We start from the raw sequence: 17,656 nt of genomic DNA, 5'->3' as shown, positions 1-17,656 counted from the left end.
CAGTCATCTGCCTCCCTGTGTCGCATGGTTGTGCAGTCGGCCTGCTCCTTCCTACTGCTGACTGAACTGGGCTCTAGCTTCCCGCCAGGAATGTGCAGTGAGCACACCAGGACAGAGGTCAGAGAGTGCTGTAAACCTCCTGTCTCTCTCCTGTGCCCTTCTGAACAGAGAAAGGTAAGGGGAGCTGCCCCAGCGGAGTGAGGAGGGCGGCTGTCATTCTTTCCGGGAGGCCACTAGATGGCGCTGTCTCCCGAGTGAGCTGAAGGCTCCTCCTGGCCAGGGTCTGCAGCACAGACAAGGCTCCCTTCGCTTCTCCCTCCTTCCCAACATTCCTGGGATATAACTGTCCTCTCTCCAGTCATGTCACCCCCAGGGACCTGAAGTTCAGACCTCGCTTTAACTTTCTTCTACTCTGAAACAAACATACTCCATGACCGGTCTGTTTCTCCCTGAAAATTTCTATAGTGGCTAATCCAGAAACTGGCAACCAAACTAAGGGCTTCAGACTGTCACAAGGGAGCATAAGAGGAAAGGATGGAAGTCTCAGTGCTACAAATCAAACCCTCTTATAGGTTTCCAAGCATTTTCCAGACCCTGAGTCCTGGGGAAGCCACCACGCTGGCTTTACCTAACTTATCCAGGAGGCAGCTGGCTACTGGTGATGCTTCAGCATCTCGTGGGACCCTGGTTTTTCAATAGATAATGGGGTTCTTCTCATCGGACAGCCTGACTTTTAGAGTTTCCTGGCTGCTTTGACCCAAGCCCCAAACCACTTTAGATCATGATAAAAATCTGAGGAAGAGGGAGAGATGGCCCAGCACAGCCCTTGGGCCCAGATCACACTCAAACAGCACACAGTAGCTGGCCCCTGAGTCCTCTCTGTGACTCACTCAGCAGGGCTGGGGGACTTGAGGCCTGAGGTTGTTGCTGATTGATGGAAAATGGAGACTCAAACTCCACACTAGTGCGTCTCAGCGTGTAGTCCCTAGAAGCCAAGGGACATCTGCATTCTAGGACCCCAACCCAGACCAGGCTGGTCCTGAACTCAGAGATCCTTCTGTGCTGAGATTAAAGATGCTCACCACCACGCCTGGCTGAGGCTGCGTTTTCTAACTGGACTCTGGTTCAGGGTTCTTGAAAAGTTCAGATAGTTGTGGAAGATCACAGAGTCTAATCCTGGGGCAGAGTCCCCATTGCACCCAGGAAGCCGTGAGTACAGCAGGGCAACAGGGAAACATGCTACCATGCAAAACGAAAAGCAGGTACTAGAAGGAAGCTGTTAGCTGCAGGCCGACGGGGGAAGCAAGGAATAGCTGAGATCAGAGGACAAAGAACACCTGACGGTTCTGGTCTCTCAGGATGATTGTCTCATGAGTGTGGCGCTGCAGCCTGCGTGCCCCGGGTGGAGGAGGGTCTGGGGTCCTTACCTCTTCAGCCCATACACATAGCACACAGCTACGGTCTCCACCAGCACTATGAGCAGCAGGGACAGTGTGGCCGCGTAGTCATTGAATATGTCAAACCAGTAGTTCCCAGCCTCCATGGTGAACACCATGCCGATGGCACAGCTGACGAGGCACACCAGACCTGGGACACAAGAGCAGTGCTCATCTCTCAGCCTCCCTACGCTCACCCCGTGCTTATGGCAGCGGGAGCCACAGGTCCCTGGTGTTCCTGGGAGGGGAGGTTCGCCCACATGAGCTGTAGGAGCTGCTGTGCAGGGGATGTCAGCGCATGGAGAACTCAAGTGGGAGCAGCGCATACACTGGGCTGCAGGTACCCAGTCCCAGGAGAGATGCCAAGTGTCAGGAGGTTCTGAGTGAAGAGGGTGTAGCTTCCGGTGCAGGGTGAGAACATGAAGGGGACGGAGCCTCGTGTTACCCGTCCTGGATGTGGAGCACAGCGCCTCCTACAGCCCTTCTGGAGCCGGCTTAGAAGCACATGGCTCCTGAGGAACCCCACACCGGTTGTGTTGCACTTCCCAGCGCACCCATGCCCTGCCCCCTCTGCGTCGTGAACTGACCTGAAATGGCCTCCTTGGGTAGGAAGCTGGAGATGCGCTTGCTGTCCGTCAGAGGAGTGAGGATGGCCGTTCCTGTCCCTACCATGCTTCCCATGCCCAGCATGAGCAGCATGAAGAAGTAGAGCACTGACCACAGCTGGGACACTTCCATGTTCTTAATGGCCTCCGTGTAGACGATGAAGGCCAGGCCCGTGCCCTGGACAGCCTGAGAGTGGGGAAATCATACTAGGTGAACACGCCAATAGTCTTTTTTACAAACGTTCAGTGTTGGGACCTTAGAGCTGGCCTTATATTAAGCCTGTTTATCTCCTTTGCCTCTGTCCAGGTCCCGAGGCTCAATTGGACTGGCTAGAAATAGCTGGTCAATCTACACCTGCACACATGCGTATGTGTGCGCGCATACACACACACACACACACACGCACGCACGCACGCACGCACCCTGAACCCTGCATTCTACTCCCTGCCCCAACTTAACTTTTAGATAAAATACTACAAAATCCCATTTGGATCTTTGTTTTCAATGCCAGAACTGAGGCCTTCAGGGTTGCTTGGTGGTCACGTTCCTGTGTTTGCGACCTGCTATGGACGCTGAGCCTATTACTTCTGCTGGATGCCAAGTCCCTTTTGGCGTCTGTGAAGGGTCCTGAGTAGGTAGGTTTAGCCTAATCACGGGACTTCTAGAAATTAAGCCAGTAATCCACAAACCAGGGTTCAGAAAGCCACAGGAAGATGATCACCATGCACCAGAATGACCAGCACCTGGGCCCTTCTGCTCTTCAAGGATGATGTGTATGTGTTGGCAGATTCACAAGTGCTATGCAACTGAATTCTTAATGTTGAAACTTCTACCCTGAAAGTGACTGCTTTCAGACAAGACCTTAGTCGGTCACTAAAGTTAGGTAAGGCTTAAAGGGTGGAATCCTAACCCAGTAAAGGAACACAGAAAAATCGCTGATCCTGGGAGCAAACGTTCACCAGAAACCAGTCTTTAGAAATATGGGGAATATCTGCAATATTTTGTTGTGGCAACCTGATTAACTAATATAGGAATATAGGTCAGTTTAGTGGCATACCAGTGGCTAGTTATGAGGATACATATAATTTTAAATTAAAGGCTATTAAAAGTTGATGTGTGTTATTCTTACTACTACTGCTGTGCAGAATTCTTGAGAATGAGGCGACTTTTTTTTTTTTTTTCCCCAATAGACTACCTAGGGTCCTAAGATGCTGGACATTCAGAGTCATTAAAGATTGGCCTGAAGCAGTGGCCGAGTTCATTGTCTCTTCTTGCCAATTAAAAGTAAAGGTGCAGCCTTTATTAGGAATTACTTCAGCCAACTTGAGACCCATGGCATGAGAAAGAGCCTGACACAGTCAGTGACACTCTGCTGTGCTCACAGACGGGAGGCCAGTATAGGTGTCCTCCTGAGAGGATTCCCCCAGCAGCTCATGAAAACATACAGAGACCCACAGCCAAGCAACACTAGGCAGAGCTCAGGGAAGGAGGACTGAAGGGCCAGAGGGGCTAAGGACCAAACACCCACAGAATCAAGTAACCTGAGCTGGTAGGGGCTCACAGACTGAACCATCAACCAGAGACCACATATGGGATGGACCTAGACCTTATATAACAGATGTGCAGCTTGGTCACCATGTGGGACCCCTAACAGCAGAATCAGGAGCTTCTCTGACTGTTGCCTCCGTCTGGGTCCCGTTCCCCTGTCTAGCCTCCATAGGCGATGCACCCAGTCCTACTGCAACTTCATATGACAAGGGGACTTGATATCCATGGGAGATCTCTTCTCTGGGGATAAAGGGGGAGGCTGGGGGAAGGGTAGGTGAGTGGGGGGGGGGGACTGGAAGCTCCTGTTGGGGTAAAGTTAATTTAAAAAGTATTTCAGAGGGCCAGGCATGATGACATAGGCCTTTAATCCCAGCACTCAAAGCAGTCAGAGACAGGCAGAGCTGTGAGTTCAAGGCCAGCCTGGTCTACAGAGGAAGTTCTGGGACAGCCAGGGCTACACAGAGAAACCCTGTCTTCAAAACAGAAAAAGTATAGGAAAGTGAGAAACCAAGGAAAAGCACGAGAAACTCTCAAGAGTGGAAAGAGTTTGCAAGAGGAAAAAAAGCAGTTCAATTTCTGTTGTCCCATCTTTTTTATTTGTCCACCCCAATGGCAGAGGGTGGACTAGGATCATCTGTTGACATCAGTTGGTTCTCTGGGCAACTGTGGGTCCACACACTGTGAGCATGTCCTCCTGGTCCAACCAAGGAGATGATCATGCAGTTCATGTACTGCCTCCCCTGTAAAGGGTGGTTCAAGGCCCTGTACGTCCCTCTCTGTCTCCAGCTTTGTTGCTGACCTAGACCTAGCAAAGACCTCCAAAAACCTCGGTCTGTGTGATCTGGCTGGGATGCAGCCTTTAGTCCCAGGAGACAAAGGCAAACATATCCCTGAGTTCAAGGCCAGAGTGGTATAAAGCAAGTTTCAGGTAAAGAAAAGTTAGGTCAAGGCATGGCAGTGCATGCCTTTAATCCCAGAACTCAGGAAACAGAGGCATGCAGATCTCTTGGGTTCTAGTCAGTACTGTTCAGGCAGTCTGGTCGAGTCAGTGAGAGGCAGTGCAGCGGGGTTGAGTTTGTGGCAGTTCAATTTGTGGAGTTCAGAGGCTGTTTTTACTGGGAGAGTTTTAGAGAGAGAGGCTGAAGAAATAGCGAGCTAGACAGGTGAAGACAGAGCAAGCCGGAGAATGAGGAGCCAGAAGACTACAACATGTTGCCAAAGTTAGTATGAGACCAAGCAGAGCAAGTCAGTAGAGCCCGAGACAGAAGTAAGTTTGATTCGGTCAACTTGGAGAGGAGTTTGAGCCAGAGCGGCTGAGAGGAACCAGCCAGCCAGAATTCAGAAAGACTTAAAAAGGGTGAGCTTATTAAGCAGTAAGTCTCAGAGGCCAAACACATTCTAGGCCTAGAGAGTAGATTGTTGGGAGGCTAGACGCTTCCAGGACTAGGCCTGGGTTAGCAGACAACAATTACATCGGGTGAGTAAGAGTTACATTCACAGCTATTAGTATTAGCCTGTGCTGGCCACCTTCTGATTCCCCAGGTGGGTCACGTGCTGAGACCCAGCTATGTTCTAACATCCACATGACAGGTTGTAGCTTTACCATCGCAGAGAGTTAACTGTCACAGCCACCCAGATGGAATCTTGTTATGAGAAGCCATGTGCTCTTGTAATTTAGTGATGATTAGCTTCATTCGAAGGATACAGGAAAGAACAGAAGAAGTGCAGCATACCTGCTGTCACTCAGAGCCCTGTCCAGTTTGCTTATCTCATGCCCATCCAGAAATTCTCCTACTCATCTTAGTGTTCCAGAATTTACCGTCTTACCCATTACTCTTCTTTTTAACCCCACCCTCTGTTCTCACTACAACATATATGGCAAAGTTGGGCCCTGTTCCCTTACTGCCTTCAAAGAGCCAGCTCCTGTGTCATACGAGCCAGTCTTTCCAGCGGAGTCAGGGTAAAACAGTCTTCTAAGGGTACGCTGTCAGTGTCCTGCCTATGGCTACTGTTATAACAGTTAAGTCTAAAGTATTTAAAAGAAAAAATTAATCATAAATGTAATAGAAATGGGCATCATTTAAATGACAATGTGAAACAGCTGAAATATTTGCGAGTCAACTGCCAAATTTGATGCCTATTGATGAGAGAAATAGTGAACTGGGAGATACGTATTACCTAAGTTGTGTCTAAGACAAATTCAGGAAAATAAATCTATAACAGCACAAATGGAAGTCAATACAACTAACCTGAAAAGGCAGATCAAAGCAATAAAGACAAGAGGTTTACTTAATAGGATACACATTCTAAGATATGGCATTCCAAAGAAAGAAAGAAGGGAACAAGAAGGAGTGCGAACAGATGTGAGTTTTACACATTTTTAAGAAACACGGTCCACAGATCACAAAACCCAGCATCACTTAGGCCTAGATTAGACGAATAAAGCTACATCCAACACCACTGAGAAGGTCAAAAGCAAAGGGAAGCACATGATTCAGACACAACTGCTTACTCACAAAAGATGAAAGGATTTCAACAATGCAAGTCAGAAGGCAAATACTGACAATGTTGAAAGAAAACAAATTGTTAACTTGATTTTAAAAAGATAAATTCAGATATTTACATATACAAATATATATATTTACATATAAACTGAACATGAACATATTTGCTGATGAAAAAAAAATCTCTAAAGGAAGATATTATAAGGGAGGATCCCAAAACCCTAAAGGCTGTAATATGAGAAGGGATGATAAATAAAATGTAAATAAAATGGCAAACATGTAGGTAAATATAAACTGCATGAAGTAACAACAAGGTCCAATTTGTAAGCTGTAAGTTGGATATGGATTATCCTTGTCCTCTTTGGGAAGTCAAATATTACCTAACTTTAGATTCAGCATAGAAATTTCTCGAGAAAAGAAACCTAGGCCAGGCTTAGTGGGTAAAGGCTCCAGCTATCAAGCCTGACAACCCAAGTTTAATCCCTGGGGTCCTTGGAGGGAAAGGTCCAAGTCCTTTGACTTCCACCTATGCCTTGTGGGACATGTGCACTGCATTCCCCAGAAGTGTAATAAATAAAATATAAATTCAAAATGAGAAGAAAGGAAGGGGCTGTAAAGGGAAGGGAAGGAAGTCTCAGACTCTCAGGTTGCAAAAGCAAAAACTGATCTTGGGGAGATCAGTGAACAAGCAGAAGACTGAGGCCCTGAAGGCGAGAATTCGAGCCTGGGATGTGATGTGTGCCGTGCCTTGGGCTGACACAGGAGGACCTGACCCTGAACCACCACAAGAAAGTGTCGCCGTCCCCATGCAGTGACCTGGAATGTCTCCACAGATTAAACAAAGTCCCTAAAATCTGATCCAATCAAGCACAAAACCTATTTTCAAATTGTTTTTTATTTTTGGCAACCAGAGTCTCAGCCTTTCCCTAGCCCCTATTCTTAAAGAGTATTCTCTTTTTTAAAAATCTAAGAATATTGAAAATATAAAAATGAGACAAATAGGCCCACTTTTCAATTCCACCTCCGTTTTTGGAGTTTTAGTGCGATTAAGAAAGGAAGTGAGTAGTAAACACTTAGAAGGAAAAACTCCCACCACTTCAGAGATGGAGGCAGGAGTGTCATGAGCTGAAGGCCAGCCTGGGCTATGAGACGCTTTTCAAAATGAAAACGATAATAAAAGAGGCAAGGAGAGCATGAGGAAACACACAAGTGACGCTGTCCTGACATCTGACAAGATAGACTTCAAACTAGTCCTGGTCAGCAAAGACGGACACTTCATTCTAATTAAGGGAACAGTTAACCAAGGAGACATTATATATATATGCAGCAAACTCTGGTGAAATCAACTTCACAAAAAGGATACTAAAATTAAAGATAATATTAACATCAAACTATTAATAGTATGTGATATACTATAGTATATAGTAGGTGATACCCCACTTTCTGCAATAGATGGGTCATCTGGACAAAGTAAGCAAAGAAACATCAAAATTAAATGTTAAAATAGAACCCATCCTGGGACACAAAACAAACCTCATCAAATTCAGGAAGATTTAACTAATTCTGCATATCCCGTCATTCAATAAAACTTAAAGTCGACAGCAAACACGGATCTAGTAAGTTCAAAAACTCATGGAGATTAAATAACTCATTACTGAATGGTGAATAAGTCAAAGAAAAATCAAGAAATAAAATCAAGAGCTGGGTGGTGGTGGCGCACACCTTTAATCCCAGCACTTGGGAGGCAGAGGCAGGTGGATCTCTGCATTCAAGGCCAGCGTGGTCTACAAAGTGAGTCCAGGACAGTCAAAGCTACACTGAGAAATTCTGTCTCAAAAAACAAAGAAGAAGAAAAAGAAAGAAAGAAAGAAAGAAAGAAAAGAAGTAAAATCAAGTAGTCATACGGGGAAAAAAAAGTTCCAAATGCCTCTATTAAAGCACAAATAAATGGTACTGACAAACTCAATTTTTGAAAAATGTCTTACTTATTTTTTCTACTTTTATGAAAAGACATTGTGACAAAGGCAACATATAAAAGAAAGTGTTTGGTTTGGGGCTCAGAGCTGCAATGGTTTAGAGTCTGTGACCGTCACTGGGGAACCATGGCAGCAGCAGGCAGGCACTGAGTGTTCCATTTTCTGACCCACAGCATGAGGCAGAGATAGGTGATGGTGGGTGCTCTGGAAACCTCAAAGCTGACACACCTCCTCCAGCGAGGCCACACCCCCAACTCAAGCAGTTGTACCAGCTTAAGCCAACAGCCCAACCACGTGAGCCTGTGAGGATGTTCCCACTTTAACCATCACATCATGAATATGTTTTTTAACAGAAACTGCTCTGTTAGTTACTTTTCTCCTTAGTGTGACAAAACTCACTGACAAAACAACTGAAGGAAGGGAGGCTTTACTTTGCCTCACAGATTGGAAGGGTTCAGTCCATGGATGTTTGGGCCCCATGCCAACGGGCAGAACACGCCTGGCATGGAGGGGGGTAGGAGGGAGAAAACGGAATACACAGTTAATAGGACTTCACAGGCTTATGTACTTGAATGTTGGAGGAGGTGTGTCACTGGGGGGCAGGCTTTGGGATTTCAAAACCCCAGTTAGCTTTCTCCCTCCCCTGGATCAAGCTGTAAGACCTGAGCTATTGCTCCTGTGCCCCGCCTGCCTGCCGCCATGCTCCCGGCCTTTTAATCATAGACTCTAGCTCTCTGGAACCGTGAGCCTCAATAAACCTCATATATGAATTGGTCATGGTGTCTCTTCACAGCAAAAGAAAATTAACTATGACACATAACAAATATGGGAAGCAATTAGGCAAACTAAGCTAATAAAAACAGCCTAAGAAGGCCAGGCGCACTCCTGAGGCAGAGGCAAGTGGATCAAGGTGAGTTCAAGGCCAGCCTGGTCTACAAAGGACAACCAAGGCTACACAGAGAAACCTTGTCTCAAAAACAAAAAGAAAAGCACAATAACTAAATAAATAACTAAATAACTAAATAAACAAAAATTAAAAATAGCCTTAGATATTCATTGGAAAAATTTTAGTTGGAGGATAATATGAAAGGCCTAATGTGATAAGCATAGTTTTTTAAAAATGCCTTTTAGATATAAAAATAGCTTAGCCAGGAACCCCATTATACCCAAGGCTGTACCTGATAAGCAGGACTCAGTTACGTCACCTAAGATAAGCAGCCACGTGACTAGAGCTTCACAGTACCCACCTGACAGCATATAACCAAGAACAACGCAGTGCCCTGAGATGCTCTAAAAGCTGGAGAAACTCTCCAGGACCCTGACCCTCCACCCAGAGACTGCTGTGAGAAACCGGTCCTGTGTCTTTGGCTAAGACACACTGCACAGATGAGCAGCCTTGGGGAGACAGGGATAGGACGGAAGTTAGGAACTTGAGAGTGTGGCCCTTGTATAATGACCCTCAGCATAATAAAATATAACTGTTCTTAGGCCAACTACATACACTTACATTCTTGCTTATGACACCTAAGTAAATGAGAGAAAGCTCGGTCTATCTGGATGTCTATATGTAGGAAAATGCAAATAGGCTCTCGTTTATCAGCCTGAACAAAACTAAAGGTCAAGTGGATTAATGATCTCAACATAAAACCAGACACGCTAAGTCTTAGAAGAAAAAGTGAGGAGGATCCTGGAGCTCATTGGCACAGGAGACAACTTCCTGAACAGACCACCAACAGCTCAGGCTCTTAGGTCAACAATTAACGAGTGGGACCTCGCAAAACTGAAAAGCTTCTGTTAGGTAAAGGACATTGTCAGCAGAACAAAAGGGCAGCCTGCAGACTGGGAAGAGATCTTCACCAACCCTACAAAGGACTAATATCCAACATATATAAACAGCTCAAGAAATTAAACATCACCAAAACAAATAATCAATTAAAAAATGGGGTGCAGAACTAAACAGAGAATTCTCAACAGAGGAATATCAAATGGCTGAGAAACAATTAAAGAAATGCTCAACATCCCTAGATATCAGGGAAATACAAATCAAAAGGATGCTGAGATTCCATTTTACACCAATCTGAATGGCTAACATAAAAAACTCAAGTGACAGCACACGCTGGCCAGGATGTGGAGAAAGGGGAACACTCCTCCATTGCTGGTGGGAGTGCAAACTTGTACAACCAGTTTGGAAATCAGTCTGGCGCTTTTTCAGAAAATTGGGAATAGTGCTACCTAAAGACCCTGCTATTCCACTCCTGAGCATATACCTGAAAGATGCTTGACCACACAACAAGGACATTTGCTCCACTATGTTCATAGCAGCTTTATTCATAATAGCCAGGATCTGGAAACAACCTGGATGTTCCTCAGCTGAAGAATGGATAAAGATATGTGGCACATTTACACATGGGATATTACTCAGCTATTAAAAGGAAATCATGAAATTTGCAGGCAAATGAATGGAGTTAGAAAAGATCATCCTGAGTGAGGTAATCCAGACCCAGAAAGACACATGTACTATATACTCACTTATAAGTGCATATTAGCCACATAATACAGGATAACCACACAACAATACACAGACCTAAAGTAACTAAATAACAAAGAGGCCTCTGGTAAGGATGCATAATTTTCATTCAGAAGGGCAAATAGAACAGACACCAGAGCAGCTGAAGACAAAGAACAGGACGGGGCCTACCATCGAGGTCCCCTGAAGAACTCCACCCAGAGGGAATCAAAGCAGATGCTGAGACTCATAGCTAAACTTTGGGGCAGAGCACAGGGCGTCTTTTTGTTGTTGTTGTTTGTTTTGTTTTGTTTTGTTTTGTTTGAGACAGGGTCTCTCTGTGTAGCCTTGGCTGTCCTGGACTCGCTTTGTAGACCAGGCTGGCCTCGAACTCACAGCGATCCACCTGCCTCTGCCTCCAAAGTGCTGGGATTAAAAGCATGCACCACCACGCCCGGCATGAGCACAGGGAGTCTTATGGAAGAATTAAGGGATAGAGGGACCCAGATGGGCCAGGAGCTCTACAGGGTCCAACAGAGCAGAAAGTCTGGGCCCAGGGGGGCCTTACAGAGACTGATACACCAACCAAGGACCATCCATCCATGGTGAGGACATAGACCCCTGCTCACATGTAGTCTATGGGCAGCTCAATCTCCTGGTGGGTCCCATAATATGGGGAGTAGGGTCTGCCTCTGACATGGACTCTGGTGCCCACTTGTGGATCACTTTCCCCTAGTGTTGTAGCCTTGCCAGGCCACAGAGGAAGAGGATACAGGCAGTCCAGATGAGACCTGATAGGCTGAGGTCAGATGATAGGGGAGGAGGGCTCCCCCTTTCTGAGGACTAAGGGGTGGGGGGAGTCACGGGGGGGAGGGGGCTACAATCCGGATGTAAAGTGAATAAATTTTTAAAAAATGAGAGAAAACTCTTGAATCAAAAGCCACAGTGATATTAAGGTCCCCCCGTTACATTACAGAATTAACAGTTTTAATAAAATCTCTTAGGACAGCACTCTGGGAGGCTGAGGCAGGCAGATCTGTGAGTTCGAGGCCAGTCTGGTCTACAAACTGAGTCCAGGGCAGCCAAAGCTACACAGAGAAACCCTGTCTTGAAAACAACAACAACAACAACAACAACAACAACAACAACAAACCCCACAAATAATAACAACAAATCTCTTAGGAATTCCTTAAGGAATTTCAACCCCAATAAAACTTGTAAGTTTAAAGTAAAAGTAACTGAAATTAACTAACTAAATAAAGCTCCTAGCATAATGTAGGTAAGTCTATGAAAAATAAGAGTGATTGAATGACAAATCTTTTAAAAATGTCTCTTAGCAAGAGGGGTATATATATTTATCTGAAAAAATAAGATATCACACAGAATGAGTGAGATTCCACTCATATTATTTAGGAATTTTCCCAAAATTAAACTGTTGGCTGAGAAAACTAACTTCTAGAGCCACTGCTAAAATAAATGCCAGTTAGCACAAGTATTGTAGTAAGAACCAAGGTTCCTGCCTATGTATCTCCCAGGGCGCCCTCATATTAACCCCAAGGCAACTCAATAAGGGCCATTCAGTGTGTGTGTGTGTGTGTGTGTGTGTGTATGTGTGTGTGTGTGTGTGTGGTGTGTTTGTGTGTGTGGTGTGTGTGTGTGTGTGTGTGGTGTGAGTTTGTGTGTGTGGTGTGTATGTGTGTGTGGTGTGCATGTGTGTGTGTGTGTGTTACCTTCCCCTCTGCCTTTTCTGAGTTTGTGAAACTTCAGCAGAGATGAAGGAAGGAGGGAGGACTCAGACTCTAGGGGAGCTCTCCAGGGGAAAGGGTTCCTAGTGGCAGCTGGGAGAGCAGGAGGCCAGTATCTGCTTTAGCTGCTGCAGGGACAACAGTCCAGCGTCCTGTCCTCCTGCAGGTCCTCATGGACTGTGTGGCTACAGTCAGTCCCCACCCTGCCCAGGCCTCTTACCGTGCTCAGCTCGGACTCCAGGCTGCAGTTTCTCATGTGTGGGAACACGGCGCTGTACTTGTCTGGGTAGGTGGATGCCAAGTAAGACTTCATCTCCTCCAGGTTGCTGGCTGTCAGAAAGCCGTCTTCAAGGTCAAAAGAGTTGGTCAGCAGGAGAATCACCCTGGAGAGCAGACCATCACCTTGGCCGTCGTGACTGAGAGGCCACTGGCCCTGGAGAGCAGACCGTCACCTTGGCCATCATGACTGAGAGGCCACTGGCCCTGGAGAGCAGACTGTCACCTTGGCCATCGTGACTGAGAGGCCACTGGCCCTGGAGAGCAGACCGTCACCGTCACCTTGGCCATCATGACTGAGAGGCCACTGGCCCTAATGCCCCTGAGAACCTCAGTGAGGAGAGAGAGGCTGGGCTAGTGACGCTTTGAAAGGGAGGGCTAAGGGGGCACACACCTTTAATCCTAGCACTCAGGGAGGCAGAGGAAAGCAGATTTCTGTGAGTTTGAGGCCAGGCCACACAGGGGGAAAAAACAAAACAAAACCCCAAACAAACACCCCTTCCCAAAAGAAAAGAAAAGAAAAGAAAGAAAACAATAAAGGAAGGTCAACCATGAATTTCTGTACAGAGGCTTCAGATCTGAGCAGGGATGAGGACAGGGACTCTGTCCCTACAGTGAGGCTGTTCGACATCTGGGCCAGCGATGTCTGATGAAACTGCATGGGCTGGTAGAAATGTAACACCACACTTGGGTATGCCCAGTGCTTCTGAGTAACCAAGTATCCTTAGAACCACTTAACTTTTTTTTTCCAAGACAGGGTTTCTTGTGTAGCCTTGGCTGTCCCGGACTCCCTTTGTAGACCAGGCTGGCCTTGAACTCACAGTGATCCACCTGCCTCTGCCTCCCGAGTGCTGGGATTAAAGGCGTGCACCACCACCACCTGGCTAGAACCACTTCAATTTAAGTTCGTATCAATATGCAAGTTATTTGAATATACATTGGCTTCTATTACATTTGTTCCTAGTGTAGAGATAGCTACTTCTGGTAAGTGATCACCCTACTGGACACCTTAGCATCTGAAAGATGGTCCTCTGTTTGACGGGAGCCATGGACAGTAGTGTAGTCTCTGAGACTTGGCTAGAGAGGTCTCGGCTATACTTGAGATGGGAAATGGGACTGAAGACACCAGCATTGTTTGCTCAGTACCCTCCTCCGCTAAGTGCAGTGACCGCCTTAAACCGCCTACTCCCTGCAAGGCAGCCTTAGCTTTGTGGCCCCTCAGTTTCTGGTGCTACAGAAGGTCGGCACTGGCTACTGAGAAAAGAGAGCTGAACCTCACACTGTAGGCCCCCACACTGGTTGGTGACTTTTGTCTATCCCTTGATTTCCCAGTCACCCTTTCAGCTCTGAGCTTTGGAGCCCTGCCTTCCCCCTGGAGGTCCAAGGCTCTGAGGGGCAGCTGAGACTCACTTGTTTAAGCAGTTTTCATAGTTGAAGGTGGCCTTGAAGCCATAGATGGAGAAGGTCACAATGCTGGCAAATATGGCAGTAGTACTGTTGATGATGGATACAATGACGGCGTGCTTCTGGCAGTCGTTGGAAGGCTCATTGTAGCTGGCAAAAGCAATCAAACCACCACACCCCAAGCCCAGAGAGAAGAAGATCTGTGTGGCTGCATTGATCCAGGCCTTGGGGTTGGCTAGCTGCTCCATCTGGAGGGCCAATGGGGATAGGACTGAGGAATCCTGGGCCCCAATCCAAGACTCCCCCTCCCAGGAGAAGTAGGCTCGGAGAGGGGAAAATTTACCCCCCAACCTCCCCAGCTGTCCAGACCTGACTTATGTTCAGTTAATTACTTGTCAGTGAAACCACATCACTCAATCTCAGGTAAAATAATCCCTGATTCAAAAGATACCAGGCACTTCGCAGGTGCCTCATTCTCTTCAGATATTATCAGCCAAAAAACAAGCCAGACTGCCCTTGTCCTAGTCCAGCCACTCTGTCCACTCTGAGGAAGCTACAACTGCCTCAAAACTATTGGTAGCCAAAGCACTTCACTATGAGGAAGGCACCTTTAAGGCCTTGACTGAAACAGCTTCCAAAGTACAGTTTCCCTTCACAACCCTGGCTGAATTCTAACAACCATTTCCATTTGTGCCAGAGGGAAAACACTTTCCCCGCTGGCCAAGAAGGCCTGTTGAGACTGGAGAGATGCATCAGCAGTTAAGAGCATTGGCTGCTCTTCCTGAGGACTGGGTTCAATCCCATCACCCACATGGCAGTTTATAACTGTCCAGAGCTCCAGGTCCAGGGGACCCAACACCCTCACACAGACACACATTCAGGGAAAACATCAATGCACATAAAGTAAAAATCACTTTGAAGTAAAAATTACTTCTTTGCCAGGGGAGGCTCTGGTTATAAAGAAAGAATATCCTAATTGTTTGATTTTACCAATAAAGACTCAGGAGCCACATGCAGGGGTGAAAGCTCAAGAGAGGCAGAAGCAGGCGGATCTCTGTGAGTTTGAGGCCAGCCTGGTCTACAAAGTGAGTCCAGGATAAGTAAGGCTACACAAAGAAACTCTGTCACAAAAAAAGGGAGGGGGCAGAGAAAGCACCCAGCAGACCTTCCTACTCAGCCGAAGTCCCAGAAAGATAAAGCTCTTCCTGCTTAGCTCATGTCCCAGAAGGAAAAAGCTCTTCCTATTTCTCCATGCTGTTGCTGTCTAAAACGCCCTTCCTCAATGTCCCTCTTCTCTGCCTAATCCCTGTCAGTTGGTTGCTTTTTCTGACTCTTGGCCTAGGGTTAACTTTATTTAATCCTGTTTACAGAAATCTCTTGGATTAAAGGTATTTGCTAGGGCTGAACCACACCATAAGGACTTGTTTACAGTAAACAGAAAGCTCTAGGATCAAAGGCTGAGCCACACCACAACAAGAAACAGGTTTTTACAGTTCACTATCTCGGGGCTCACAATTTGTTAGTGGTGCAAACACAGCACTTCAGTTGCACAACACACTCTTTCTCTGGCTCTATAAGCAGGCACTTGGTTCAGTTTCTGAGTTAGCTGTGTTATTCTCTGATGGTGCAGCATTAGACCTCATGAGGTCTCTCATGTGTGAAGTTTTCTTGTCTATTTTTTAGTTATTTCCTCCTGGAGGGTGGCTCCCCAAGGTTCAGGAAGGGTCAAGAGACCCCTGAAACACTAGGCCACTCCCCAGGATTTCAAAGCGGGAATAGCTGCTGGAGAGAAGAGACAAGTTGTGTGGGGTGCTCTGGGAATGCAGCTTTTATGAGCCATTGCCTATACAAAGCTTCCTTCCTTACCTCTCTCCAGGCTCTTCTGTGATACAGCTGCCCCTGTAAGTGACCCTGATAAACTCACTGGTTCAATAAGCTAGGCTTATACAGACTTGAGTCTTTCGTATGTTGTTGGTGCCCTATCTAGGATAAACAGCGTCTACTCAGCCTTTCCAGAAAAGCCCATGCAACATCTGCTCTTCACCTGCATCATTATTAGAGTGGGAAGAAGAGATTGTGAAAGTGACAGGAGCATCCAAAGGACACAGGATGCCACAGAAGACGCCGCCGCCACCACCACCGCCACCACTGCAGCTGCCACCACCGCCACTATCCTTAAAGTAGCAGCAGTGAGAGGGCAACTAAAAAGTTCCAAAGAGAGAGCAGGAGTAGGGAGAGGTCTCAAAGACAGCAAAGGCTGTGAAGAGTTGAAGACTACAAATTGCTTCTGTTGCTGGATACCCTCTATAAAACCACAAAGCTAAGAGTTAAGGGGTTAGCTCCCTAGGCCTGAATGCTGTCACACTGAGGAGTCCACAGAAGGGTGGGTGCTACAGGCACAAAATTTGCTAAATGAGTGCTGCGCGCTATTTCTGTTGAGGAACACTGGCCTGGAGAGGGATGAGGAAGGGATCATGGTGACCTGCGGGGAAAGGGTCTAAGGAGGAAGGACACAGGGAAGGGAGATCTCTGGAGCGGCACCTGTGACCAGCATCTAGACAGGACTCTGGGTGAGACCTGGGACAGGAAAGGGCAGAAGGGAGGGACTGGCATCGGTCATTAGGGCAGTCAAGGTGTAGGAGGAATGGAACCGGGATCTAATGTTCCAGAAAGCACAGGGCTGGGAGTGGCCTGTCTGGGGAGGCAGCTCAGGCCCATAAAGCACCCACAGCCGTTGGCCCAGCCTTAGGCTTCCTCAGCCTATGATTTCCCCCAGGCATACCAAAAGGGACCAAAACAGGCAGCAGCACAGTTAGGACTTCTCCCCTTGCGGCCCATACCTTGGGTGTGAACATGTAGGCCAGGCCATTGGTGGCTCCGTGGAGTGTGAGGCCTCGGACCAGGTAGATGATGAGCACACAGTAGGGCATCGATGCAGTGAAGTAGACCACCTGTGGGCACCAGGACAGAGGGAATGGCTGTGCGACAGCAGGCGAGAAGGTCACCCGGCATTATCAACTTACATATCATTGAAGTGAAGATACTGTTGTTACGGAATTTTTAATTTAAAATATACAAAATTAAATCAATAATATAAATCCTGTGAGTGCTCAATAATTAAGCGCTAAAATCACCCGAGGGAAGCTCTTTTATGAGGTCTAATGCTGCCCACCCCCTACCAGAGCACAGCACAGCTAACTTAGAAATAGAGCCAAGTGCCTGCTTACGTCACTAGGAAGATGGTGTTTACATGGATCATGGCACAGTCTTTACATCAAATGTTTTAGGAGTTTGCCCACAGCTGGAAAAGGTTTGTTTGTTTTGTTTTGTTTTTTGTGTTTTTTTTTTTTCCGAGACAGGGTTTCTCTGTGTAGCCCTGGCTGTCCTGGACTCTCTTTGTAGACCAGGCTGGCCTCGAACTCACAGGGCTCCACCTACCTCTGCCTCCTGAGTGCTGGGATTAAAGGTGTGCGCCACCAGCACCGCCCGGCAACTGCTGGAAAAGGTACTAAAATTGTTTTTATAGGGTTGGAAAGTTTTCAGGATAGATATGGCGTCTCCCTTAGTAACTCTAAAATAAAAGTAAATGAAGCCAGGAGGCTGTGAAGGGTCGTCGTGTGTGACTGCTTGATTGTCACGGCCACAGGAGACACCA

At 46.9% G+C, this 17,656-nt stretch overlaps 1 protein-coding gene across 1 annotated transcript in view; it reads right to left on the bottom strand.

Annotated features, from left to right (window-relative positions):
- LOC311580981 (sodium- and chloride-dependent transporter XTRP3B) overlaps window positions 1–17,656 on the bottom strand; it is a 34,713-nt gene that overhangs the window by 2,984 nt on the left and 14,073 nt on the right. The window contains exons 6-10 of the mRNA XM_084752816.1: window positions 16,842–16,952; window positions 14,008–14,249; window positions 12,542–12,704; window positions 2,024–2,228; window positions 1,428–1,587 (exon numbers count right to left, since the gene is read on the bottom strand). Of these exons, the coding sequence (XP_084608942.1) occupies window positions 1,428–1,587; window positions 2,024–2,228; window positions 12,542–12,704; window positions 14,008–14,249; window positions 16,842–16,952 (881 nt within the window). The remainder of the gene's footprint in view (window positions 1–1,427; window positions 1,588–2,023; window positions 2,229–12,541; window positions 12,705–14,007; window positions 14,250–16,841; window positions 16,953–17,656) is intronic.

The sequence above is a fragment of the Acomys minous genome (genome assembly GCF_964271855.1).
Source record: "Acomys minous genome assembly, chromosome: 13".
Lineage (NCBI taxonomy): Eukaryota > Metazoa > Chordata > Mammalia > Rodentia > Muridae > Acomys > Acomys minous.
Note: the sequence above shows the minus strand (reverse complement) of the source record. Positions and strands in the feature narration are given on the sequence as shown.